This window comes from Amphiprion ocellaris, chromosome 19 (genome assembly GCF_022539595.1).
Source record: "Amphiprion ocellaris isolate individual 3 ecotype Okinawa chromosome 19, ASM2253959v1, whole genome shotgun sequence".
Taxonomy (NCBI): Eukaryota; Metazoa; Chordata; class Actinopteri; family Pomacentridae; genus Amphiprion; species Amphiprion ocellaris.
In genome coordinates, this window is record NC_072784.1 from 15984360 (window position 1) to 16012299 (window position 27940).

At 38.2% G+C, this 27940-nt stretch overlaps 1 protein-coding gene across 1 annotated transcript in view; it reads right to left on the reverse strand.

The window, feature by feature from the left end:
* Positions 1-6778: 6778 nt before the first annotated feature.
* Positions 6779-27940, reverse strand: part of sstr3 (somatostatin receptor 3) — a 28986-nt gene continuing 7824 nt past the window's right edge. Inside the window, exon 2 of the mRNA XM_023261515.3 lies at positions 6779-8483. Within this exon, the coding sequence (XP_023117283.1) occupies positions 6978-8426 (1449 nt within the window). The 5' untranslated portion in view covers positions 8427-8483 and the 3' untranslated portion in view covers positions 6779-6977. The remainder of the gene's footprint in view (positions 8484-27940) is intronic.

Below are 27940 nucleotides of genomic sequence, written 5' to 3' on the forward strand. Positions count from 1 at the left end.
TTATCTATGGTCTGGCCAATCACTGCTCTCTGGCTCCGCCCTCTGAGAATCTTGTTGTCGTTTGGCTCCACACTTGCTGATGACCACTTCCGGTCTCAGAAAATGAAAAAACGGACCTTTTTTCGTTTCTGTCTCTTACTGATTTTACTTTCTTGTTATTCTAAATATAAAACGAAAATCAAAGCATTTAAAAAAAAAATCGTATCAAGGAAAAACGGCTTGTATTTCAATTTCAATTTTCGTATTTTAAAACGAAAATCAAATAACCACTCGTTTGTTTTTCAATACCCGTTTCAGAACGGAAAATCCAATTACCAGATCCGTACACGGACCCACCACACACACCTTTGACACACTTCCACACATTAGTTGAGGAGCAGCGAAAACCTGGTCGTGCCAAACTATTTTACATCTGACGCAAAGCTCTCCAGCAAACTACAGCGTTGGATGAAGAGTCCAGCCACTCCTCTGGCCACCAGCGCGGATGAAGCCGATCTTATCGAAGGAATTGAGCATTCCAGTGACATGTAAGTCTGTATTCATGAGAAGTTGTTTGTTTTGAGTTGGAGAAAAGTAAATAAAGTATAATACATGTAACGTCGCCGAAAGCATTCCGCGCAAAATACGCATCATTTTTACAAGTCATGTGCTGCGCACACGTAACTTTTTCTGTGTGCAGCATTTACAATGTTGGGAAGGAGGAGGAGGAGGAAGAGGAGAGAATGGAGGTCTCCTGCTGTCCTGGTACCCCAGCGAGAGGTAGAGGGACAGACCGTCCTCCAGCCAGGAGACGCTGCAGCAGCCGCTCCACCAGCGAGCGCTCCGGGCCAGAGGCGCTCCCTACAGCTGGCTGGAAAACTGAGAAGGAACCTGACAGCTTACCTTCTTTGCCACATTTCCTGCCGAAAAGGAGGCCAGGTGTCCAGCCACCTCTGTCAGAATATGTGGACAGCCCTTCTCCATTAGATCTGTCCAAGTACTTGGACCAGGAGACCATCAAAATACTGTTTCTGATTCAACTCAGTAAAAACGATTTTCTTTTATTTTCAAATGCACCGTTTATGGTCTGACCATGGTTTTGTACATAAAATATGTGTGTTCATAAGTATCTGGCACACTTAGAAATTTGATTGCACTATTGTAAATAATTTGTTTTGATGTTGATGTTGTCTCTTTGCAAATTTTGCAGTTTTGTTTATTTTCGTTTTTTTTACAGGTTACAAAATTGACCATATCTCAAAAAGCAAATTATGCACAGACGCCAAATAAATTTCCTGTGGTTCCAAAGGTTATTGTGCAACTTTTTTATTTACAAATTTGAGGGATACAGCTATGCAATTTCTGTATTTTGAAATATATGTGAAAAAAACAAACGATTTTCATTTTTTAAGATTTATTGCACTTTTAAGCAATTTTTTTGTAGTAGTTAAGACATAAGTCAATACATATTATTAAAATTTGGGATATCAGGGTTATTTTGATGTAAAGCAAATAAAAATACTCCAAAAAATGGCACTACAGCATGTAAAAATGTAAAAATATGTCCTGGCGGACTTGCACAATGGTGGGTCTTAAAGGGTTAATAAGTACCTATAAAAAGTGAAGAGCTTATTTCAAGTCCAACCACAAATGATCATCAGAAGTCTGTAAGTGTTCCCTGTACTTTGCTGCAGTCATTCCCTCTACTTTTAGCATCGCCACATCATAATGCTGCCACCACTATGCTTCACAGTGGGGACGGTGTATTTGTGATAAAAAGCTCAGTTTTATTCTCATCAGACCTTCTTCCAGTGGGAAGTCAGACCTCAAAATGATGTTTACATTTACATTTTTGACTTCTGCTCGTTTTATGCACAAAGTGTAAAAAAAAAAAAACAACAAAAAACAAAACATGACTACTTCCAGATTTGCTTTGTTACTTTTCTCCAATCAACAAATCCTCGTCAACAGACGTGTACTTCACTGTAGAACCAGAAGACCAAAAAATGCTCAACATTTAAACATTAGACTCAACTGTAAAATGTTACTGAGTAGGGCATTAGACTTCTAGTGGTGTTTTCTTTAACTCTGTAGTCAGCAATAGGAAATTCCACAAACATACCAGATTTCTTAATACATAAGGCTACTAAGCTTTCTATTCCTCCATAATGTAACATATAAACTATACAGTCTTTGTCAGTCTTTCAGTTCCCGAAGATTCTTTGTGACATTCACTGAAAAGCCACCATGTTTGCAAACATTTCAGAGTATAAAACGTTTTACCATAAAGCCTGATGAAAGAAACACTAAATGAGATTGCACTGACTTATTCAAATAGCTGACGAGTAGGTCATGACTTCAACTCTCAATTGCAACGCTAGTTATTTTCCTTTTCACAGAAAATATATTTTATTATCCAGGAGTTTTCTTTTATATTGAAAAGCCAGTTGGCATCCGCTGCAGCAGTTATAATCACAGTAAAATTACAAGCATGTTAGCAGGGATCCTAATGTCATTGTAATTTAGACCAATAAACCACAAGAGTAAAACCTCCTGCCTATTATTGTGTAGGTTCCCCGCCTAAATACCTGCGAAGCTGGGACATGGATCCTCAAAGCATTGGATTTGTTTTTTCAGAACAAAAAAACACAGATGCTGATCGATTCTGGGGAATTTTGAGGCGAGGAAGGAACTCCTCAGGGAATACTGCTGTCATGAAGGGATGTATGTGGTTGCAACATGATGCGATGATAATGTCCGCATGAATGCAGAACTCCAACTTTTCCCAACAGAACATTGTCCAGAGAATCATGCTGCATTCACTGGCTCACTTTCTATCTATTGTGCATCCTGCTACCATCTCTTCCCCACAAAAATGGCACGTAAACACCCGGCTGTCCACATTATGTAAAAGAAAGGATGATTCATCCGTCCAGGTCACCTTCTTCCACTGCTTCATGGTTCAGATCTGATGCTCACATAAACGACTAGATTAAGATTAAGCTTTACTGCAAATGGACACAGTACAAAGAAATGCAGTCTTCTTGCATATCCCAGCTTGTTAGTGAATTGGGATCAAAGCACAGGGTCAGCCACACTGGGTTAAAGAACCACTGCATGCTGGGAACACCTCACAAGACCTGCTGTTTTGGAGATCCTCTGACTCAGACATCACAGTTTGTCAAAGTCTCTCACGTTCTTAGGCTGCCCATTTTTTCCTGCTTCCAACACATCAGTTTCAAGAAGTGACTGTTCATTTGCTGCCTGGAAAATTCCACCCCTTCAAAGGTGCCATTGCAACAAGATTGTGTTACTTACTTTGCCTGTCAGTGGTTTTAATGCTGTGTCTGACCAGTGTGTGACATAGATGCTTTTTTGTGTTTTTTCCAACATTGAAACATGTTTATTGCATATATACAATGATTATGTACAATAAAGAAAGACAACTTCTGCCTGTAACAACGTTAGTCTCATCCGTCATCTGCACAAAAGCACGACAGTGTGATATGAACTGTGTGTAATTTATAATTTGTTTTACACGATAACTTACATTCCTGAAACAGTTTAGCGCCTGTGTGCAGAACCCCACATACAAGCCGATAAAACAGTAAATGATTAACTTACAGGTTACAGAGGACAGAGGATGTAACAGGCAAATCTTTCAAATCAGCTATTGTGTTATGCTTAAAAAAAATCTGTTTTGTTTTCACAAACCTTAAAAAGAAATGTCTGAAACAATATTGCTGCCACTCCACGCGTCTTTCTGGATCCATCCTAAACGGCAGACATCAGGCAGCATGAGCCAGTTTATCATCCAATGTCGTCAAGGGCACAAAGACTCCCAGCGTTATCACATTCAGTGTTACAGAGCTGTTTTCCAACTACAGCGACAAATCAACTCCTTCACAAAGGTCACAATTTTAGCTGCAACATAGATTACATTTAAAGAACACCCACATAAGTTAATACATCTACAATATCTGCATATATTCAGTGAGAAACATGTGAAGCCCACAACCTTGTCTTTGAGAAGTTCTGCTGCTGAAAACAAGTTTTGATGGAAACAATGATATTTTAAAATCTCAATACAATGAGTCTGAGTTATAGAAACACAGCAAACAGACAATATAATAAAAAAAAATATGCTAAATGACTGAAGTCATCATTGTTTATATGGCACATTTAAAACAACAGACCTTGAGTCAAAGTTCTTTCAAATAGAGAAATATGATTAATTTACAAATGTACCCAACAGGTTTAAATGTTAGGTTATAAGATTAAGATCCTTTTAAATTTACCTGTACTTTCCTGTCTGCCTCTTCACTGATCTATCAAATAAAAAAAGCCAAAAAAATAGCTTAAAAAAAAGTAAGTAACCCTAACCCTTTGATTCTACAAAATCATACAGGAAACCCAATAAATCCAAAGATTCCTCTCTGAACAGGAACCTGCCTACAATTAGTGAGTGTTAGAGTAAATTTATTTCATGCCCAGAAAGTAAAAAATGTGAATAAATTACAAACCAATGAAACCAACATGACCAAGGAGTCAGGCCTAGGTACATTCCAGTACCAATCACTTAAAAATTTCCCTGATAGCGCCTGATCCTGGGATCAGAACATCTCTAGAAACAAGCCAAACACAGGCTCCATTTGAAGATTTGGCTGTTTGGTCCAGGAGAGGTTCTACACCTGTAATTTTGTTTTAGATCAAAATGAAATGTTAGAAAATCTGTACCAAATGTGTTACGTGCGAAAGGGCCCCGTCTTTTATTTTTTCCAAGTCAAAGTTAAATAATCTTGTCAAGCACCATTTTAATGAGGTATTTAGATGTGTGTCATGTCATCTGTATATGTCTAGTGGATTTGTCACAATCCAGCTTAAAGCATCTTTATCTTGAATTTCTGACCATTCACGGCCTAAACAAAGCTACACCGGCTTAAATCTAAAACTTTTCTTTTATTATTGTACGGACTAGATCATTTCTTCTAGCGGCCAGATTTTTATGCTAGTTTTAAGTCAACAGACTACTGCTTTTGCTGTTTATTAACATAATAATGACACATTTGACCTGACGTAAGAAGCACTCATACAAACAGGTTCAGAATGAAGAAGAAGTGATTTAACATACTTTAAGGCATTCACCTTTAACATGCAGTCAATGGGTACATGACCATTTTCATCTGTTCTTGTTTGGATGCTGTAGCTAATGAGACTCCTCAGATAAATCAGTCATCATAATAATTATATATCAGACAGAGGAGGAGATATATTTATACAAATTAGGGCTAAAAAATCAGATTCATTGAAATCCTAAACTATTAACATATGTACAGACATAATATAAATACAGGCTGAAAAAATAAATAAATAAAAGGAGCAATGTCACTGGCAGTAGAAATGATTTATATGCACTCAACATATGAGCAGTGAAGGTTATTTAAGCTTTGTGGTAACGTTATCATCAGAAACGGACATTGCTTCAGATGACAGGATGTCTGGTTTCTCTAAACATGTGCGTCCTTGAATCTTCTCCTGCACACGCCTTCAGTGGAAGGAGTTAAGAGGCACAGAAATGATGCAAGTCAGGGAAATGTGGATGTAAATATTAAAACTGGCCTGTACCCACAGTGCCTTGAACTGCATGCATTTGGACTTCAAAATAAGATACTGAAAGAATATACAGAACTAAGACAAATTTGATGCAAAATTATTTGCCTGTTCAGATCAATCTTGTCATGGTTTAATAAATTTGTTGTTTGGCACATTAGCACAGCCACCAAGAGTCATTCCCCTTCTGACAGCAGCCTCAGGTTTTATGCAGGTTTGTGTCCAGCTTTGTCAGTGTGACATATTCTTTAGTATTTCTGCTTATTCTATGCTCTATTCTATATTCTACTCGAATTCAAATTTGAATCTCTGTGTTAATCTCAGTTTTATAGCACAGATATCAAAAGCAACTTTTGTGTGTCAGTTATGTCAATAAAACATTTCAGTACAGTACATCACCAAGCAAGTTTTGTGTATCTGAACAAACCCCCTGAGAGAAAAAAGTTACAAACGTTTAAGTAATATCCATTCTCTAAATCCCCCTTTGTTACATATGCTGGCAGCACTTGATCCAGGTCAGAGAAATCATAATCCTTATCAAAAGTCATGACATGTTTATTAAGTGACTACAATCTTCCACCAATCTTAACCAAAGTGTTTCTGTTCTGAGACTCAGGATGGTGTCAAAGTTTTGCCCTGTTCCCCCACCATCCACCCCAATCACCTTTCTACAACTTCTCTGGAAAAACACAGAACATTATCTTGGGAGCATAAAATGCCAGACTAGTATATAAACACAATTTCAAGGAGGTGGAGTTACAGGCAAACATAAAGCCAAGTCACTAACAGATGTGTTCCCATATAGTTCTCAAACTAATTTGGAACAAATTTTTGAAATGTCACAAAAAGTGTAAAAAAAAAAAAAAAAAAAAAGGAAAATATGAATATTCCTGTTTTCATGTACTGTTTTACAGTGAATGAACTAGGCTACCTAATGTTGTCAGATGGTGATGCTACAAGCTTAAACAAACAAAACTTTGACCATTTTTGAGAGAAAAAAAAAATTCTTAGGAAATTTGTAATTTTTCTTACATGTCAGCTGGCATCGGACTTGTTTCATTTTGTTCAGACACGAGGACGTATAGAAGGTGACTTCAAGCCTTAATACAGCCAAACCTGAGCAAGGGATTGTCACATTATGGAATTTAGAAGTTTAAAATATAAACAACAAATTGAATAAAGGCACACATTTTTGCATTCATTCATACATGCATATATACACATTCTGTATATACACATTCTGTATATACACATTATACACTCATGGACATGAGTCTGTTAATCAACAATGTCATTGTTAAGGCCTGTCTGAGTTTTTCTTTGTTTTTTGCTTTACAAACAGTAGATTAGAGGCAGGCCATCCAATGTCATAATACTGACATTTTACACTATAAATAACTTATCTCCAGTGAGGTGCTCTGTTCCATGTTATCCTCTGGCAGAGTTTTGATGCTTCCACTTTTGGCTCCATTGAGCAGCAGTGGGACAGTCAGCGAGGACCCGTTGGCGAAATCTTTCCCTTTCGAGTCTCCAGCGTTGTCCCTCTTGTCTGGAGACGACAGCTCTGTCGCTCCCGGAGTCGCTCCTTTCTCTGCAAACAGCGGCTGTGAGCTCTTCGTCTGGAAGCTGCCGTTTCCGTTCTGAGCGATTCTATAGACCTCAGTCATTTCTGAGACATCTTCATCATCCTCGTCCTCTTCGTCCCTGATGGCTCGTCTCAGGCTCTCCCTGGGCATCAGTGCCCTCCTCCCCTCATCCTGCGGCTGCTGGTGCTCCATGGGTTCGTGGTTCTCCACCTTCCTCGTGGAGCGGCAGAGGGCTTTCCGGAAACCCCTCTTGAAGTTGTCTGACAGGAAGCCGTAGACGATGGGGTTTGCGCAGCTGTTAGCATAGCCGAGTACCACGACAAAGTAGTAAAGGCCTTGGTACTCTTCAGGGAGGGACACCAGCAGGTTGATGATGTTGAGGGCGTAGAAAGGCAGCCAGCAGAAGACAAACACCGCAACCACTATCACAACCATGCGTGTCACTTTGCGCTCCGACTTCCTCCGCTTGGTGGAGGTGGCGTGGACTTTTTTACCTGAACTGCGGATCTTGAAGACGATGAGCAGATAGCAGAGGCAGATGATGAGAAGAGGGCAGAAGAATCCAACAGTGGAGGTGTAAATGATGAAAGCAGCGCTCCAGATTTTTGCCGGCTGAGGCCAGGCGATGTTACAGGTGCCTCCTGGCTTCTGGATGTTTGCAAAGATGACCACCGGCAGAACAACAAGAAATGACAGCGCCCACACGGTGCCGTTCACCACTTTGGCCACCTGAGGACGCCGCCACTTTGAGGACCGAATGGGGTGGACCACGGCGAGGTAGCGGTCGATGCTCATCACCGTCAGGCAGAAGATGCTGGTGAACTGGTTGATGGAGTCGACAGCCATGACCAGGCGGCACATGAAGGAGCCAAAGGGCCATGACTGGAGGGTGTTCTGAACGGCCAGGAAGGGCAGGCCGAGCATGAAGAGCTCATCAGCGATGGCCAAGTTCAGGATGTAGATGTTTGTCACTGACTCTATCTTGGAGTAGTGCAGCACGATGTGAATCACCAAAGTGTTTCCGCCCAGGCCGATGATACAAACAATGATGTATATGAGTGGGATGAGGATCCCTGCCACGCTGGGACCTGAGGAGACATTTGGGATGGTGGAGTTGGTGGAATTGAACAGTGTCTCGTTCAGATCGCTGTCATTGAACATGAGCAGAAACAGAGGGAGGCCGGGCGAGGGGCTGGCCAGGCTGCCGTTCTCCCACGTCTCAGCCGTCATCTCCACCCCGGGAAGTTCCATGGACGTGCTCTTCCTGACGATTTGTCCTTCTGCCGTCTCAGCTCCCGCCCATCTGTTCTGTTGGGAAGGGAAAAAAACAGCTCTTGAAGTGAATGCCTGACATTTTTCATTCTTGTTTCATCTTTAAGGAGACTGCAAGGAAAAGACCTTTATTTCCCAAGGACATGAGACAAAGATGCGGTTTGTACAAACACCAGTTAGCTTTTAGTGCTTAATGCTGCTGGCTTTAAAAGTCTTTTCTTTGAAATATATCTATTATATCTCTTTGCACTGTTATTACCCAATACACACGCGCGCTCTTAAAATAGTGGTTAATTGGTCCAAAAATCTATAAATTATACATAAACAGGATATTTACTGTACAAATATAAATATATTAATCAATCATTGAATAAAAGGAATGTAATTTTTGTTTTTGCTGTTTTTATATTATTTCAATATGTTAAACACTTAAAACTAAATGTTCAACTCTTAGTGTTGGTTTCAAAGTCAGACAAAATTCAAACATTTCCATATCACATCAGATAATATGACATTTAACATGTTGATCATAAGATAATCAGATAATTGCATGACCTGTTTTTTATTTTATATTTTAATTTTATTCAGCCTTGCATTTTCTTATGAAATAATCTTAATCAAACAACGCTGTTAAATCAACAGAAAAGAGAAAAGAAATTGCAATTCACACAGTAATATGTTTATGGTATTATTCACTATTATTCTTTTAATTTAAAATTCTTCATAATTGTTTTAAGCCATAAAACTTGTGTACGTTGTGTATTTTATGCGTAAATTGAGCATTTTTTGGTATTTTAACAATAGGAATCGAGCAAGTTGGTTATTGACAACAAAATTTGTGGTAATTCCCTATTTTTTAATAAACCAACCTATTTTTGTTAAGTCCCTCGCCCCTGGTTCAACAGTTGCTAAGGTTATTTTTGGAAACACAAAAATGAGTAAAACCATACCTTTGAATAATTGGGATGCATTTGTTCCATTGCTCAGGGACTATTGATGTACTACAGAAAAAGTGAACCACAGTTGTAACCGTGACAACTCAAGGTTAAAGCTAAAGTTACCTCAATAACCTCAAATCCTGTTTTGCAGTTCAAGCGTCAGATGAATGACGATATGTTTCCATTGAGACACACAGAGGAACAATTCATACAGGGCGAGTGACAGGAACAAAAAGAAAACGTCAGTAAACAGATAAACTGATGAAAAGCAAGTGGGATCGAGGTGCATCTGAGGCAGTGACTCACAGGAAACAATTAAAACCTGGCTGAAGGTGGATGTTTGCCTTTAGATTGATTTGACCACAGCGGCTGTATTTGGCTCTTTTGATACAGCAGACAAATTAAACAGAGGGTTTTCCCACACATGGATGACGCTGGTAATTGACATTTCATTAGTAACCTGGCAGCACATTGTTTAACCTGAACAGGGAACGCACAGGGAGAGGAGAGTCGGTGGGAAGACGCCGTGGAGATGAACCTGTAAACAAATACTGACCAGCTAATGAAGAGAAGCAACAGCTGCTGCATCTGCCCACACATTCAGTCACTTCCATTTAGAAATGAATCGGAAACACAGAAATAAGCGTCTGTTCAGGCTGATATCAGTAAGTTTATCAGTTTGCCACTAGAATCCAAACTGAAATGTAAGAACTGTCATGAAGGGTACATCTACATAATCATAAATTCTTTTACACTTAAGTTTTCTATCAGATTTTAAATAAAGTCTCAGTTCCTTTTCTAAATCTGTAAATGCTGGAGTGACCTACAAACATCTACATTTATGCAGATATTATCACAATGTTGCTACATAAATAACATTGCTGCTTACAGCCCACTTTAGTCCAAATCAAACTATTTTACATTCATTAAAAGAACAGGCACAAAATGTGAAATGTCAAGAAATTTTGATTTATAGTTCAAGTTAGTTTAATAACTTTGGCTTGAATATAAGAACAATTTCAGTTTTAATAGAGAAGTCATTAACGTGTTTCTTCAAAGTTCTGTCTAATACAATCATTGCAGTACCAAGATTCTTGTCACAGTTGGCAGCAGATAATTAAATATTATCACTTACACAACTTATTACAATAAAAAGCTGAGCATCTCCCAGACCTACAATGAATGTTATTATCTTTAGATTGAACAGTTATTAGATAATGAATATTACACACATAAATTATGGATTACACAAACTATATTTGGTTTGTATTGTGTGATATCTGTTATAACGTTTATCCTTTATTGTTACGGCCAGCGCCTTCTACCCTGTGTGTGTGTTTTAAGCATATATTGTGGCTATGCAAATAGGGCTGTGTGATCCCCACTCTCTGGTTGGACCACGACAGCAGAGGCGTGACTGCAACCAGGAGTCCTGCGATTGGTGCGGCGCTCACCAGGCTGACCAACCGAAAACTGCCAACTCTTTTAAAAGAGTTGGCAGTTTTCGGTGCAGCACCGAACATTTTTATAAATGTTACGTCCAGCGCCTTCTATCCTGTGTGTGTGTTTTAAGCATATATTGTGGCTATGAAAATAGGGCTGTATGGTCCCCACTCCCTGGTTGGACCATGACGGCAGAGGCGTGACTGCAACCAGGAGTCCTGCGATTGGTGCGGCGCTCACCAGGCTGACCAACCGAAAACTGCCAACTCTTTTAAAAGAGTTGGCAGTTTTCGGTGCAGCACCGAACATTTTTATAAATGTTACGTCCAGCGCCTTCTATCCTGTGTGTGTGTTTTAAGCATATATTGTGGCTATGCAAATAGGGCTGTGTGATCCCCACTCTCTGGTTGGACCACGACAGCAGAGGCGTGACTGCAACCAGGAGTCCTGCGATTGGTGCGGCGCTCACCAGGCTGACCAACCGAAAACTGCCAACTCTTTTAAAAGAGGGAGTGGGGGACCAGGGAGTGGGGATCACACAGCCCTATTTGCATAGCCACCATATATGGTTAAAACACACACGCAGGAAAGAAGGCGCTGGCCGTAACATTTATGAGAATGTTCTATGCTGCACCAGACTTAACTTTATGATTTTATTTTATCCATCTCCAGTGGCTTGTTTGACTGTTGATGTGCAAATAATGCTTATTGTCAAAGGAATTTTATGGTCGAACTTCAGGAACAACAATATTTAATTTTGACTATGATGGACTTTCAATCTGCGTTTTAGGATGTTAGCAGGGTTAGCATACTGATGTTAGCATTTCGCTCCAAGCAGAATCTACTTGTTCAGTCTCACACAGCTGCTAGCATGGACAGGTAATGGAAAATAATGCAAAGAACTAAAATTATTAATGTCGAGAGATGTGGTTGGACACCTGAACTGTCTTATAGATTTAGAATTAGATAAAAGACTCAAATGATGCTCATATCTGCACTTTAAATACAGCACTTTGCCAAAGTCTGAGGCCCACCATTAGGTTTGTTGTATTCACAGGATTATAACTGCAGTACATATGCTTCTCTTAGTATACAGGAAGCATATACACAGTATTTAAAAAACAAAAAAAATATCTGCATTTCAACCTGTTTTTAGAGGATAAGTGGCAAGTGTTTAATGTGACCTCCCTTTGTACTTGTCTTAAACCCACTGAGCAGACAGAATAATATTTATGGCACCAATCTTCTGTTGTTTTACGCCAGGTTTCTTTGACATGTCGAAAGGTAACTGGCGTTGAGCATTACATACACATATTGTAAGAGTTTACCTCACCGAACGCTTGCTGATGCACAAAACCAAGCATTAGTCACATCATTCCATTCAAAATGTCAAAGATTCCACAATTTGAAAAGACATAAAATTGTAATTTCACATCAGCAAGGCCACTCTCAAAGGAAAAAAAAACAAAAAACAGAAAATCAGTGGATATTCAAGTTTCAAACTTTTATAAAGAAATTAGAAGAATCTGGAGAGGGGAAGGACAAAAAAATGAGTGGAAGGCCAAGAGAATAGTCAGCATCTGATGAAAAGTTTGTTATTTAAGACACCAAAAGAAACCTTGATCAAGAACTCAGTCAGCATCTGGATGCCAAGTTGATATCCCTATTTAGTCCAGAGAAGTTTGACCAGGAAGGGTCTCCTGGCAACCAAGAAGAGGAACCCTGACAGTGTTGGACTGACCTCCACAGAGTCCACACCTGGATATTGTAGAAGCTGTACACGATTAAGTGCACAAAGAAAGTAAACAAAATACAGCCCAAGTCTGAAGAAAAAAACTGGGAAGTGCTGAAAGAAGCTTAGTGTGAGATACCACAAGACTACTGCAGAAAACAGTTCCACATGTGCTCAGTGCAAAAGGAGGTCATCCTAAATACTGAGCACAGCCTGTAGAAGCCATTTTGTTGTGAATATTGTAGTTGTCATTTTTTTAAAAAGCTGTGCACATATATCCTGCAGTTTCTACTGTATTTCAAACCTCTGAACTCATTGCAGTTTCTGGGATTTTTTTTTTGCTCCTGTTTAAGTTTTCCTGACTGTGGGTTCTTTTTTCACAGCAATATAAAGTTTTGGACGTCCATGGAAACAGCACAGCCATGACTAGAAGTAGAGAGACCTAAAAAGTCTCTGCAATACTGGAATAATAGTAGCTCTACATAAAAAAGATATTTTACTAAGTTGTTTTTGTTTGTCTCTATGCTTAGCCCCTATCGGCTCTGTGTAAACACAACCTGCAGTTCATCCTAGTGCAGTAATGGTTTCTCAGTTGTGATAAGCACTTCAACATTTTTTGTTATTTTCAAATTGTGGCTACTGTAAAATGTTAATTTTTTGGCATTTTTTAAAATTGAAAACAAGATGATTTTGATTTAAAAAAAACAAAAAAAAACAAAAACCCAACTCTGACTTGAAGCTAAGATTTTGTCATTTTTCCAGACGAAGCCAAAAGTTACACAATTAGTTCAAAGACTGTCAGTTTCACCTGCTTTTACATTTTCTTGTTATAATGAATGGTGTCATTTTTGCAATTTAAAAGACAACAAGAACAAAAAAGTTGCCTTTCAAACCCACGGGAGGGTTTGAGGGTTCAGAGGGCTACTAAAGACCATGGAAAACGAGATGTTTAATTACACAACCTTGCTAAAACAGAAAAACATATGGTGCAATAAGAGTTTTGCACAGTACTACATAACACTAAAGATGGCTGTCAATTAGCTTAGCTTGCTTGATGTCCAGCAGTAACTAAAATTACCCCACTAGCACCTCAAAATAAATGTTTTCATTTATGCACAGCTGACTATATCTACCATAAGGACATGATGACATTCTCATCAAACTCTTTGCCATCAGGTAAAAAAGTGAATTTACAAAAATGTATTCCCATGATGTCACATTACAACAGATGTGCAAGATGGAAATGACATACCTATAGAGGCATATACAGGTTTGTTATTCAATTTCACTCTTCACTGGCAGCACAGCTGCACCACGCAGCGTTCAGTCTGATACAAAAATAAAGCCATCGCAAACATCACTTTAAAGAAAGTCATCTCAGAAGTGTTTTTGTCCTTTTTGTGCTCTCAGAGAATCAGCAGTGAGAACAGCACAGATGTGCCCTGAGCCCTTTGACAGAGTTCATCAAACAAACCGACTGAAAGGTTATTGTCACGACAGGGCGACAGCTGCACAGTCGATAAAAAAGCCTTTCAGTCTCTTCAGTTCAATTTAAAAGACCCATGAGGAAAAATACAACCAGGAAACAGCAAAACAAGAAAAACACCGTAAGTGTTTGGTTTGTTCTTTTTATGAGACCCAGAGTGGTGTCTTTGATTTTAGCAGAGTGTCACATTAATCATTTTTCAATATCTCCAATTCCGGGGATTACGGACATTTCACATTAAATTTGGGCTCCATGGAAACCAGAGGAGGAGAAAAGGCAGAGATCAGGGCCATAAATCAAACAGAACCAAATAAAACAAGGGTGGATTTTTTTCCCTCTTCCTGAGTCAAAGTGTTTGAAAGAGAAGAAGAAAGAAAACCTGCTGTTGTTCTGCTCTTTGATGATGAACAAGGACACGATAATGAAAACAGCTCAGGTTTGAGGCACTTCATGTATGATGAACTATTTAAAATCAAGATTAGTCTCATTTACTGGCGTCCCAGTACACTGAGCTGATACTGCTGATTACCGGTAATTAAATATCAAATATTGACCTGTACAAAGCAGAAATCCTCTGTATTAATGGTTTAAATACAATTTCTCCTCCAGTTATTGCAACGGGGCTTTGCCACATCAGCTCTGGTTCTCAAAATGAAGATAAACCCTTTTAATATGAAGAAACTGGTTCGGGTTTACCTGCATCCATAACAGAAAATGCCAGCATGATTCAAATGCTTCCAGAAAGGCTTTTTGCCCTACAGAGCCACAAGAAAAGAAACAGCTATAAATCTGAATAAGTGTAATTTAGAAGATTAGTTATATTTAAAAGAGGAGCAGAGAGGTTTTACTTTTGCAGCACTTGTGCTGTCCAGCAGCACAAAAGAGAACAAAAAAAGGGAGTGGTACCATTTACACTGTGAATAGAAATGTTACCCAACATCACAAAAAGTGTAAATGCATCCAAGAAGCATTTAAGAACAAGCCAAGTCTGATTGCTCAAACTGCTTCAGGTTTGAAAGGCACTTCAAAATTACACAGAAATTCTCCACACTGATTACATAGAGCAAGCAGCAAAGTGTTTATGTGTTCCTTTGCAATTTTGATACCTGAACGATGTCCCCAAACAAGTTTTTTTTTTCCAATCCAATCCAAGTCATTTAATGTTTAGAATCTATCAATACCCAGTACAACTTATAATACACTTGAAGTACTGTAAATGAGTTGTAGTACCTGGTTGCACCACCAGGTGGGGCCTCTTACTAGTTAGCAAAGAGCATTGTTGAAGGTTTAGCTAGTACAGGGGCACCATGACAATGTCTTCTTTGATGACTAATAACCTCCGGCCACTGCACATATTCTGAATCAAGCCTGGGTCAATTATGGTCGTATTTCTATATCCCAGTAACATATATAACAGACACTTTTGAGGTTTATATAATATGTCAGCGGTTTAAAACAACCACGTTAGCACAGGACAAATGTTGAGCATGCTCAGTTTTATAATAAATTAATCACATAGTGACTGATAATGCTGACTTCATTTTTAAAAAATTATTCTCACTTCCAACATCTGTGACAGTGAATGTAAACAAAGAATCAGGCTTAGGTTCCCGCTAATAGTGCTAAGATAAAAACGGCCCTTATCAGCCCTGTAGAATGACCCGTATCATTAAAGCAGCATAAGTGCACATCAAGAAAAGCTCTTCTGTAACTTCCTTGTATGCAAAATATGCAGCCCTGTTTTTGAAGAAAGACTTTCCTAATCGACGAGTACAAGGCAGCAACGTCTGACACGCTACTTCACTAAGCTACGTCAAACCTCATTCACGCCATTTTAACTTTATCAAATCGCTGTCTAACCAGCTAACCGATAATGTCAAATATTTTTTGGACATTTTTTGAGTTCTTGCCAGATTCTGACTAATTCTGGAAGCCTGTCATTGCGCATATCAGAATATGCTTCAACCTCTGCTCTAACTTTTGCTCAGAGCCAATATCTTATCTGAACTCTGTTTAGGAAACAAGTTATAAGTTCATTTCAAAAGACCTGTGTTATTGTCTTGTGTATGTTTATTTACTACTGCTTATTATAATAAAAACATTACTCCATTAATCAATAGAATAAATAATAAAACATTCAATAGCACTTAGAAAGGCCATTATCGAGGCAAGATGCTTGACAAAAGAGATGAGCTCTCGCTCATGTCAAAACCTAACCAGGCAAAAGGAAGGAAAAAAATAAACCAGCAGAGACACAAACACTAAATGTGGCTTACACAACAAACTAAAGTCCAATTAATTACACCCTTATTGCGCTCAGATAAAGGAAGCAGGAAATGATTTTTTTGCAACTAGATCACAGTTTAATACATCCAGATCAACATATTTTGATGACTTTCTTTCACTGTGTGTATCGAAAACTTGACTGAAAACACTGAGAACCGACTGAAGTGGAAAAGCTTGTGTATGAATGAAAAGAAAATGTAATGAAGTGCACAGAAAGCGTGATAAAACCTCCCCTGAAGAGATTGCAAATTGTCAGATGACATGCTGGAGCGACGAAGACAGCGTAGCCTTCACCAGGATCTCTAAGTGCTTTTACATTATTACTCCGCCAAGGAACACGGCGGAGTTATGTGACGATCAGTGTACATTTGTCTGTCTGTCTGTCTGTTTGTCTGTCTGTCTGTCTGTCTGTCTGTTAGCAACATTACTCAAAAACGGACTAATGGATTTGGATGAAATTTTCAGGGAAGATCAGAAATGACACAGGGATTAGATTTTGGCAGTGATGCAGCTTATGGTCTGGATCCATGGATTTGTTAAAGATTTCTGTATAATTGCAAAATAGCGGCACAGCGTCACTGTAACTATGACAACAAGTGAACACTACGTCAGCTGATGATCACATGATTGTGATCCTACTACAAATCGACTGTTGCGGACTTATCCCTCGGAAATCATACAAGGAACAACTGATTAAATTGTGGGGGCGTTTCCGAGTCCCATCAATTCCCGCTCCATATTTACTCATGTGATTCAGTATCTGTACACAACGTACACATGTATAACACACGCCTGTGCTCAGCACAAGGTCATTTTGTTTGTTGGTACATCTATATTAAATGGCCACATTCTATTTTGCCGTGATTTCTGCCACAAATCTTTTCAAGATTTCAGCCATTGGAAATGATACGACTGAGCAGCCTTGGCGGAGAACTGTGCTTTCTCAGTGCTTTTTTTTGCTTTAAGATGCTCTTTTCTTCCGTAGTGGTTAACAGAACCCAGATGGAAAACTAGCGCCAAGTCTTAATATTCACAGAACACCAATGGATAAAAGTACATTCCACAATTAATCTTCTCCAGTGTGTCTAAAATTTGGATGGAAATCAGGAATTGCTAAAAAATGAAATATACTTGCAAATTCACGTCTAGATGTATAAACCCACACACTGTATCGTATGTACACCACAGTATTCGCTCGCGTTTCTAGTATGTTTTGTCATTTTTATGTTCTATACTATGGCCTTTGCATTAGCCTGTTGTTGGAAATCGATTATCTGACTTGCCTTGAAGATATTTATTGTATATATCTACACAAATACCGAACACAATATAATCTGCAGCTCCCTAGAGAATTTTAAGTAATCTTTCAGTAAAAAATGTCAGATATTTTCTTTCTAAATGTGATTGATTGCTGCTTCTCTTTCATATATTCTGTGTCAAATACTGAACTGAATACATTCAGCTTTTGTACAACTCAAGCAATTTAGAGACTTCACCTTGGGCTCTGTGGGACTGAATGTCATATATTCCTTTTATTCATAGACTGAAAAATAAGTGAAAATAGCTACAAGTGGCAGAAAAGGAAAACATATTGTAAGATTAGCAGCCAAATGAATCATTTAGTAACATCATTTCATGTTTCTACAACCGCGATGCCCTTCACAATAACCCATTTATCAAGCTCAACGGCAACATCTCAAGCGCCCTGAAGTCTATCTAACATCTGCATCGTATTTGTCATATTTCATTCTGCCTCATTAGTCTTCATACTGGGACCTTTCAGACCTCTCTGGATCCATTCAGGTTGTAAATTGAGGTTCTGAACCACTGCAGGCGCAATGTGGTATCAAGACATCCTGAGATCTAAACGTCCGTCTTTGTTCATCTTTGAATGAGATGACGGGAGGCCTTGTATTTCAGCTAGATTACCTCATGTCCCAATCCAATCTGTGAGTTATCGATTTCTGCTGAATATGTTCACAAAAGAGGACATAGAGACTAAAATGAAATATGATTTACATTTGAATCTTGTCAAATGTCCACTGGATTTGTCTCTTTTGGCCATGCTGTGTCCACCTAACACAATTCTTTGTTTGTCAGTGAATTATTCTGGACAAAGCTTTATTTAAGGCCTTGCTTGAGCTTTTGTAGCAAAGATTGACAGAAAAATAAATAAACCTCTTAACCACAGATCGCATGTTGGAGCTTCATATTACAACCTTTTAAACGGTCAATCCACGAGGCATTAAATGTCCTATATGGTGAAAAATCCATTTTTATTGTTTGGTGGCTGCTATAACCTTGGAGGTATAATTGTAAAGCTGTTGAGATATGAGGGTGTTTACTTTGACGTCAGCTGCTTTATCTCAGACTAGTTTCTTGGAAGTGGCCAAGAAATAAATCAGTAGCAAGTACAGGCTTTTTCCACCAAAACTTCAGTTCTTACTGGAATAATTGTGCAAACAACATAATGGTTTACTGTTTAAACAAAACCATTTCATCTTACAGGAGGGTGCTGTTTTGAAGTGCCTGCAAAGACTGAAATTATTTTTCCCAGTCTAGATATAAAATGAATAAACAACATAGTATTTGTGACAACAGCATCATTTTCCACAGTCGTGATTTCCCTCTAAAATACTCAGCACTGGGGCTGCAATTAAAGATGATTTTCATTGTGGATTATTCTGTCAGTTGTTTTCACAGTTAACTGATTTGTTGTCTGGTCTATAAAATGTCAGAAAGTGCTGAAAAATATTCATGAGCATTTCCTAAAGCCCAACATAACGTCCTGAAATGTCTTGTTTTATGGACAGACCAAAGATATTCAGTTGTTATCATAGAAGAGGAAAGAAAACAGAACATATCCCATTTAAGAAGCTGAAATCAGAGCATTTTAATTACTCTAGTCAACATATGTGGTTTCTATTACATTTAAAAAAAAATCCTAAAGTTGTCTTTAATTTTGCAGAAGGGTTATTAAGAATACTTTATATAAAGAAACGCTTTTTTTTTTTTAATCTTGAGACTAAACCATCCACCCAAACGTCACACAGCATCACACTCCTTCATGCTTTGGTGCTCAGTGTAGAGAGATAGTGTGGCTGCTATTTATCTGGAGCTGATCCATATAAAAAACAACATATATAAACCAAAAAAATAACAATGCATTCATTAATCACCTGCATTCACATCTGCGAACATCAGCTTTTAACAGAAGTCAAATGTCGACTGACTGATAGCAACAGTTTGACATGATAACTGCTCAGTCCTTCATTATTTCTTGGTTTATCTTCCACTCACCATTATTTAAACTTCCTATAGGTATGATTTAAGTTTTGCAGGGAAAATTCCAAAGCAAATTAAATAAGCAAAACAAAAGCTGGTGTTTGAGGAAATCTAAATTTAGCCTTGAAGCACAAAGCAACAATTTCAAGCTTTAGGAATAAATGAGCTATTCACCTTTGAGAAAGAAAACAGATGAGCTCAGTGTAAATGAACATGCAAACTAATTTAAAAAAAACAAAAAAAAAACAAAGGTGTCACGCTTATAATTACAGGCAGCTGTAGAATCCTCTCAGGGCTGCTACTGATGTTTTTAATGCTGGGCATCAAATTAAGTTCTCATCCGCAGTGATATTAAAATTTTCCTCCGCCGCTGTTGAAAAAAAAGTCCACACAAACATTGTTTTACAGAATATCTCCACACATGACAATGCAACTACAAATGTTGTGATGAGGATGCCAGCGTTTCATCAGTATCAAGTTCAGCATATACCAGATGTAGATGCAGAGGTTTTTGCATGCTGGTGAAGCGGCTCAGCGATGCCAAGGTGTTGTCTTGTAACATGTAAAGAAACCAGTACATACAGTATATACCAGTAAGTCTGTTATTGCTGTCGCTTCAGGATCGTGCTCATCACACAAATCAACAGCTGAGGTGTGACATATTCGCTTCTCAACTCTCTGTTTTTCACGTCCACTTGGATATGCACGAACCAGAGTTTTTAAAAACCTACACCTTTGAAAAAAGGTCTGCTTGAGTAACGTCAGATGCGGTTTGCATATGGATGAGAGGAAACACAGAGGAATTAGTTAGTTTTGCAAAATGTCCTTATTAGTGTAAACAAGGCCCAAGGCTGTAGGATCTAATCCACCTGTTATAATGAGTTTACATATGAGCACCTAATGTTAACTGTGCAGGTGTAATAGTTCTCTGTGCATTTAAAACCTTTCATCGGATTTTTTTACAAAACAAATTGGTAACATATAATTCAGCATATAAGAACAATATACAAATGACTTAAACATCACTTGAATATAGGTTAAGCAGACCATACACTACCATTCAAGTTTGGGGTCACTTAGAAATGTCTTTATTTTTAAAAGAGAAGCATTTTCAGTGAAGATAACATTAGATTATTCAGAAATCCAGTCTAGACATTGTTAATGTGGTAAACGACTATTCTAGCTGGAAACGACTGATTTTTAATGGAATATCTCCATAGAGATGCAGAGGAACATTTCCAGCAACCATCACTCCTGTGTTCTAATGCTACATTGTGTTAGATAATGGTGTTGAAAGGCTCACTGATAATTAGAAAACCCTTGTGCAGTTATGTTGGGGAAAATTACCAATGCCAAATTTATTTATTTTTTTTTTGCCAGTTTGGTAATTTGGATTTCATTTACTAGAATTTCATTTACTTTATAGGGATTATTGTTCAACAGATGGTCAGAAATAACAGACAAATTTATAGATTTCTGTCAAATAATGAAGCACAGACTTATTCACGGAGGGGTCCTGCTTTCTGTCCTGCACAGTTGCCTCCCGAAGGCCCATTCTGAGCCAAGAACGTCGCTGGTATCACAGTTTCTCTTAAAAGTAGAAGAAGCTGTATAACATTATCCATCTAAATAAAGTCAAACTAGCTTCATGTTGTCTTCCACTGCTGCTTGTACTGATCCCACTGGGAGCTGTGGTCCTGGATCCATGGTAGTCCAGTCTGCAGGTGCTGGAACTTCTTGCTTCTGAGCTTTGTGAGTTAACAGCCTCCTGCCGGCTGCCTCACTGTTTAAATGTCAGCTGATTGATTAGTTTCATCTGTAACATCGCTGATATTTTTAAGGCTCTTCACAGGCTCCGAATAAAAAGTACGGTGTTTCACCTGAATTGCAGGGGAGTATTAGTGTAACATGGAATAAAAACTGTGCTGATCAGTGTGGACTCTGTGTACCTGACTACACCTGTAGATCTGAGCTGCTGCTGTCAGGCTGTCCGAGCTCCTCCCTGAAATACTTTGAAGTGCTTCAGCTGTCAGAGCCTCTGACCTTTGTGACGGAGGCTCGGCTCAGCGGTGCAGCAGCGTTTGACAGCTAAGATGTTGGCATTTCTGCTCCTGCAGCAAGCTGCAGTTGGAGCTGCTAAAAGACAAGACTTTCCCACCTGTTCTCACCTTCAGCTCAGCAACAAGATGGTCGTGTAGCTGTTGTTCTGTGTGGGTATATTTAGATTGTGTGTTGACACAGGAGCTTTTACTTCAGTCTAGATACAGAGGATGTAAATGGGATTGTTTTTGAAAAAATAAGCGTATTAAGCCTTTTTTAAATATGCTTCTTAAGATTTTAAGAGTGATCGGCACATCAGGGTTAGAATAGAGGTGGATGAAGTGATGCACTCATCATGTCTAGTGCCTACCAGCCTGTGGGGGTTAGGGTTATGATCTGGGGTTGGTCAGGTTCAGCAACGTTATGTTCCCAAAGAATGAGGTCACCTGAATATACTGAGTGATCAGGTCTTTCCATCAGTGGAGTTTTTCTTCCCTGATGGCATGGGTATGTTCCAAGATGACGATGCCAGGATTCATGGGGTTCACATTAAGAATGAGTGGATCAGGGAGCATGAGACGTCATTTTCACTCATTGATTGTCCTCCACAGAGTCCAGACCTCAGCCCCATTGAGAATCTTTGGGATGTGCTGGAGAAGACTTTGCACAGTGTTCTGACTCTCCCATCATCAATATATATAAGATCTTGGTAGAAAATTAATGCAGATCTGGACAGAAATAAATGCTGTGACACTGCAGAAGCTTATGATGTCACAGCGAATGTGTGTCGTTCTCAGAGCTAAAGGCGGTCCAATGAAATATTCGTGTGTAACTTTTTGGGGGGATTGGCAGTGTATATAGAAAAGAACATAACTTCAATGTTGTTTGTAGGTTTTGTGAAGTTTACATTTCTGACTTTAAACAGCTCTTTAAGATTTGTATTATAATTGAAATCTGCACACACAAATAGACAAACTGTAATAAAACAAACACTAAATGTGTATTTTGGATGTTTTCTTTCCACTTATCTTAAAGAAGATATGTTTTAAATTAAAATGCCCCAACATCTCAACATTTACCAGAGCATGAAAACACTCTGCTTTAAGCTCTAATAATTAGCACCCTGTATTAAAAACTGAATTTGTATATTTCAACATTTAACAGATACACTACTGTTCAAAAGTTTGGGTTCACCCAGACAATTTCATGTTTTCCATGAAAACTCCCACTTTCATTCATGTGCTAACATAAATGCACAAGGGTTTTCTAATCATCAATGTGCTGGCGAAAACCTCTTTTGGGGCTTACAAAAATGTATATATGTATTTGTATATATGCATGTACACTACCAGTCAAAACGTTGGACACACCTTCTCATTCAGTGGTTTTTATTTAATTATTTTCTACATTGTAGATTAATACTGAAGACATCAAAACTATAAAAGAATACACATAGAAGTATTTTTTGTTTGTTGTAAACAAAAAAGTGTTTATCTTCAGGATTAATCTACAATGTAGAAAATAATACAAATAAATTAACAGCATTGAATAAGAAGGTGTGTCTAAACTTTTGACTGGTAGTGCATGTATGTATCTATGCAAGAAAAAACATGAATACACTGTTGAACATCTTTCTGTCTTTTCTGGGTTTACTAAAGCCTCTATCATATGATAAAAATGTGAATCTCAAACCTATTAGCAACTTATACACCATAAGCATTTATTTTAATATAAGTATTAAAAGTATTTTAATATAAGTATTTCTATATTTCTATAGCACATTTCATACTCTGGGTCAATTCAAAGCACGTTACAATACAGTAAAGAACACAGATTAAACATTTTAAATAGACTCATTCACAATTTAATGTTGACAGTTAAAAATATAGATCAGTATAGATTAACATAGATCACACAATTATTTAAAACTGGATCGAGTTCAAAAAACGGGCAGAAATTTAGAATCTTTGTAGAGAGGAAGCATTTCAATCAGGAAATGTAAAATATAAAAAGTTGTATAAGTAGTATTTTAGTCGGTTTGCTGTTAAACAAAACTAAAATAGTGACGGAATTATTTCAAAGACAACTGTGGAGCACAGCCCTTTCAGAGGTGAGTAAATTCAATAATTTATTCTTTTATATCAATTGGTTCAAGTGTCATCTTCACTTTACACCATGAACTGAGGTTCTGTGATGCTTTCATGAGAAAATGTTAAACTTGAAATAGAATTGGGGTTTTTTTGTTTGTTTTTTTCAAAAATAAAGTACAACGTTGGACCAAAACAGCTGGAAAATGGGTTTAATGTTACTAAAGTCTCTCTGATTCACTAAAATCTGCTGTATTTTCTTTCAGGAGGGTCCAATAAAGCAACAAGAAATGTTAAAAAAAAAAAAAAAAAAAAAAAAAGACTGTACAGCCATGGTACCTTCTAAAGCCTACAGAGATGTAGGAATATCACTTAACACAGTGCAGCAGTAAACATCTGCTGTCTTACTTATTATACATTACTATTATTATCACAGCTATAATTGCATCCCTACAAAAGCTCCAAGTAACAAACATGACGAGGTGAATAAGCTCATGTACGATTATTCTGAGGTCATTTTAAGCTCTTCCTCCTGTGAATCTGTGAGCAAGAGGTCAAAGTGTAAAGGAACATTTCAGACCATTATTTGTGCTCCACAAAGCTAATTGAGGACCGGTTGAATGCTCGGCACAGCGAGGACTCAGCAGCAGGTCAGGGACACAGGTAAGGACATTTGGCAGAGGTTGTTTGAATAGTATATTTGCTCTGTTTTCTTTTGGTATTTTCTCCCCTTGATAGACGGGAACGTTCAGCAGCTTGCTAAGCATTTAACTACACATGAGGAGAATGGAAAAACATACCATTGTGATCTAACCAAAGAAGAAAAATGTTCTAAATGAGCTGTTGAACTATCAGCCTGTAAAAGACTATTGGTATATTCATATGAGAAGATTAAAATTGGTCCGCAGCCACTCAAACAACTCCTTATTCACCGGCAGATTCGTAATTCTAATTGACCCCAGTTACAGTTTCAATTCATTTGTGAGGTCGAATCATCCTGAAATTATTCGTTATAATTATGGCAAAGGCTTTGGGAAAAAAAACACCATTATGATGTGAACACAGTGTGTCCAGGAGGAGACGCTTCATTTAACACAAATCAGAGATATGTGGTGAAAACACTACAAATGAGATACTGTTGGTGCGACTGACAGCGATGTTCAGTACAGGGATGAAAAAAATCTATTAATCCACATGTCCTTTAATTATTCCGTCAAGAAACGGCGTAAGTATGTGATGATCGGCATCCATTTGTCTGTCTGTTTGTCTGTCTGTTAGCAACATTGCTCAAAATCAGACTAATGGATTTGGATGATATTTTCAGGGAAGGTCAGAAATGACACGAGGACCAAGTGATTAAATTTTGGCAGTGATGCAGCTTATAGTCTGGATCCATGGATTTGTTAAAGATTTCTGTGTCATTGCAAGATAGCAGAACGGCATCACTGTAACTATGACAACAAGTGAACATTACGTCAGCTGCCTGCTGATGATTACATGAATGCGATTCCACTAAAAATCCACCGTTGTGGACTTATTGGGACTTATCCATCAGAAATGATACAAGGAAGAATTGATTAAATTGTGGGGGTGTTTCCGAGTCCCATCAATTCTGCCTGCTACATATTTAGGTCACGCGATTCGGTATCCGTACATAATATACACACGCATAAGAGATGTCTGTGCTCAGCGTAGCGTCATTTTGTCTGTGGGCATGTCTATATGAAATAGCCACATTCCATGGTGCCACAAATTTTTTCAAGATTTCAGCCGTCGGAAATGATACAATGACTGAGCAGCCTTGGTGGAGTACTCTGCTCTTAGGGTGCTTTTATTGTTGAGGTTGTCACATACTGTTAAATCTGTGTTGTAAAGACACATGTTGATAGAGAAAAGTGCTTTTATAAGACTGTTTTCTACCGCGGGAAGTTGCAGGCGGTTTTATAACAGTACAACAGCAAATGATCCTTGCAGAACCTCATTCAGAGCTGATTATAAGGGAGAAAACTACTCCAGGTTCTGTACTGAGAAATGGGTCTCAATGCTAACTGGTTAAACTCGAAGTGGACAACAAGCTCCAGTTTTTCTCTCCTCTCAAAATTCTCCTTGAGTAGCAACATCTCCATCCACAATGTAAAATTAAATATGTAGGCTAACATAACAGACCTCCATTGTTCTAACTGAACTGGTCCTGCACTACGAAGCAAGTTCAAGTTATCCAGGGTATCTTTTCCTTATCTGACTTCCCTTAACCTAACAATCACAAATCAGGTTAAGCTGCTTATCAACTCGGTAAGTCAACCAGAGTTTGTCGGCGCCTTCACATGAAAGAGGCGGAATTTCCAACAGATGACACAGATATAAACAGGTCTACTGGCACCAGAGTGACATATTTTGCAAACCAAGAGAAAACTATATTAGAAACATGGCGATTTTAAATTCATAATACAGACTAAAGGTAACACAGGTTCAGCAGTGAAAGCAGAGGGGAAACCAGCAAACAACTGAAGAGAGAAAAATGACAGGTTTATCCATATAACTACCAAATTATTAAGACAGGAGTAGATGGAACAATATTTACTACTTTACATTTCATTAAACAAACATGTTGCTTAGCTGTATTCTTCTGACTAACACATCTGTATTGTTAGTTGCAACCCTGCAGCGTTAAATGGTCTGAGAACAAGCAAAAAAAAATGACATAAGGACATAATTTAAATATAAATAGGATCATTGCAAATCTGATAAGGTCAGCAATCAGGCTAAAAGACTTTAATGGTTTCTGACCAGTTTTTGTTTTAGGATCTATAATGGCAGACAGAGCAATAAAATGGCTTTGAAGTCATTTTCAGCTGTAAAACTCTGATCTTCTTCTCTCACTATCTGTGCATCTGAGCTCCACTGGATCTTCTAATGCTCATGACATGTTTCCAAGAGTTCGTCAGTAGGAGGAGCTTTAATACATGCTGATCTCTTATGTGGAACATAAGCAGCTCTGGACCAGGTTAGCTGTTCACTATAAGGTACCATGGAGATGTATGTGGGAAGAAGTGCACCACCGTCGCAGTACTTTGATAAACTTAAGTTCTGCTTCGTAGTAAAGGCCTTTGGGAGCTAACTTTGTGGTCACATTTATCAAATTCTACACCACAATGAATAGGCTGAAAGGGACGATTACAAGGTCGCTCCTGAAAACATTAAAAACACCTCATGCCTGCCTTGACTTCCTGCAGTAGAAAGCTTCCTTTTAACAGCAGAGAATACAGAAACAATCAATCAGACACTCATAAATAAAGAATAGGCTGCTGAGCTGCTACGTACAGAGTAGGGATGTTCCTAAGGACCAATTTCTTTGTCAAAAAAATGCAATTTGAATTTAGACTCGTCTGGAAGTAAGAAAACACTCAGAAATTGAATACGTTGCCCAAATTTAACACCACTATCACATTCTTCAATAACCCTGTCAAATTTTAAATGTCTGTGCAGTTCCACATTTTGACACCTGAATGATTTTCTGCTAGTTTATTTTGTTAGAGCCTCCAAAGAAGCTTTCTTCATGCTAAACCAAAATACAGCCAAACTACTATCAGACATCATCCATCCTACTCTCCACCTTGCTGGTTTACAACATCCTGGCAGTAACATGGGGAGTGGTTGCATAACATCTTAGAAGTAACAGTTAACTAGTGTTATACATTCATGAAATATCAATAATTGTTTTAACTGATTTGTATTTCTGTTGCTTCCTGGAGAGAGTTCTTACATTTAATCAAGTAGTCGACTAATCACATCTCTGTACAGTAAGTTTCCTCTTCAAGGACATTAGCTCACTAAACTCAAATAAGCACTGTGACGTCTTTCTTTTATTCCTCTCACACTGTAACAACCACTCCTTATGATGCTTTTAGTCTCACACTTTATTTTATCAATGTACAATATCTGTTAGTGATGTTTATTATTGCGCAATATCATAGTTCATGTTACTTGTTACAGAGTTCAACCTGTGCAATCTATTAATGTTGCTTACACGGCCTTATCTCTGCAGTCAGATTTAATATTTAGTGTTCTGATTAACTTTTTAAATTTGTTGTTGTTTAACTACCAAATGCTCTGCAGTTTTGTGTTGTAGTATTTGAATTTTCCATGCACCAAGAGGAGTAGCACTCAAAGACAAATGCTTTCAGACTCTGATTCAC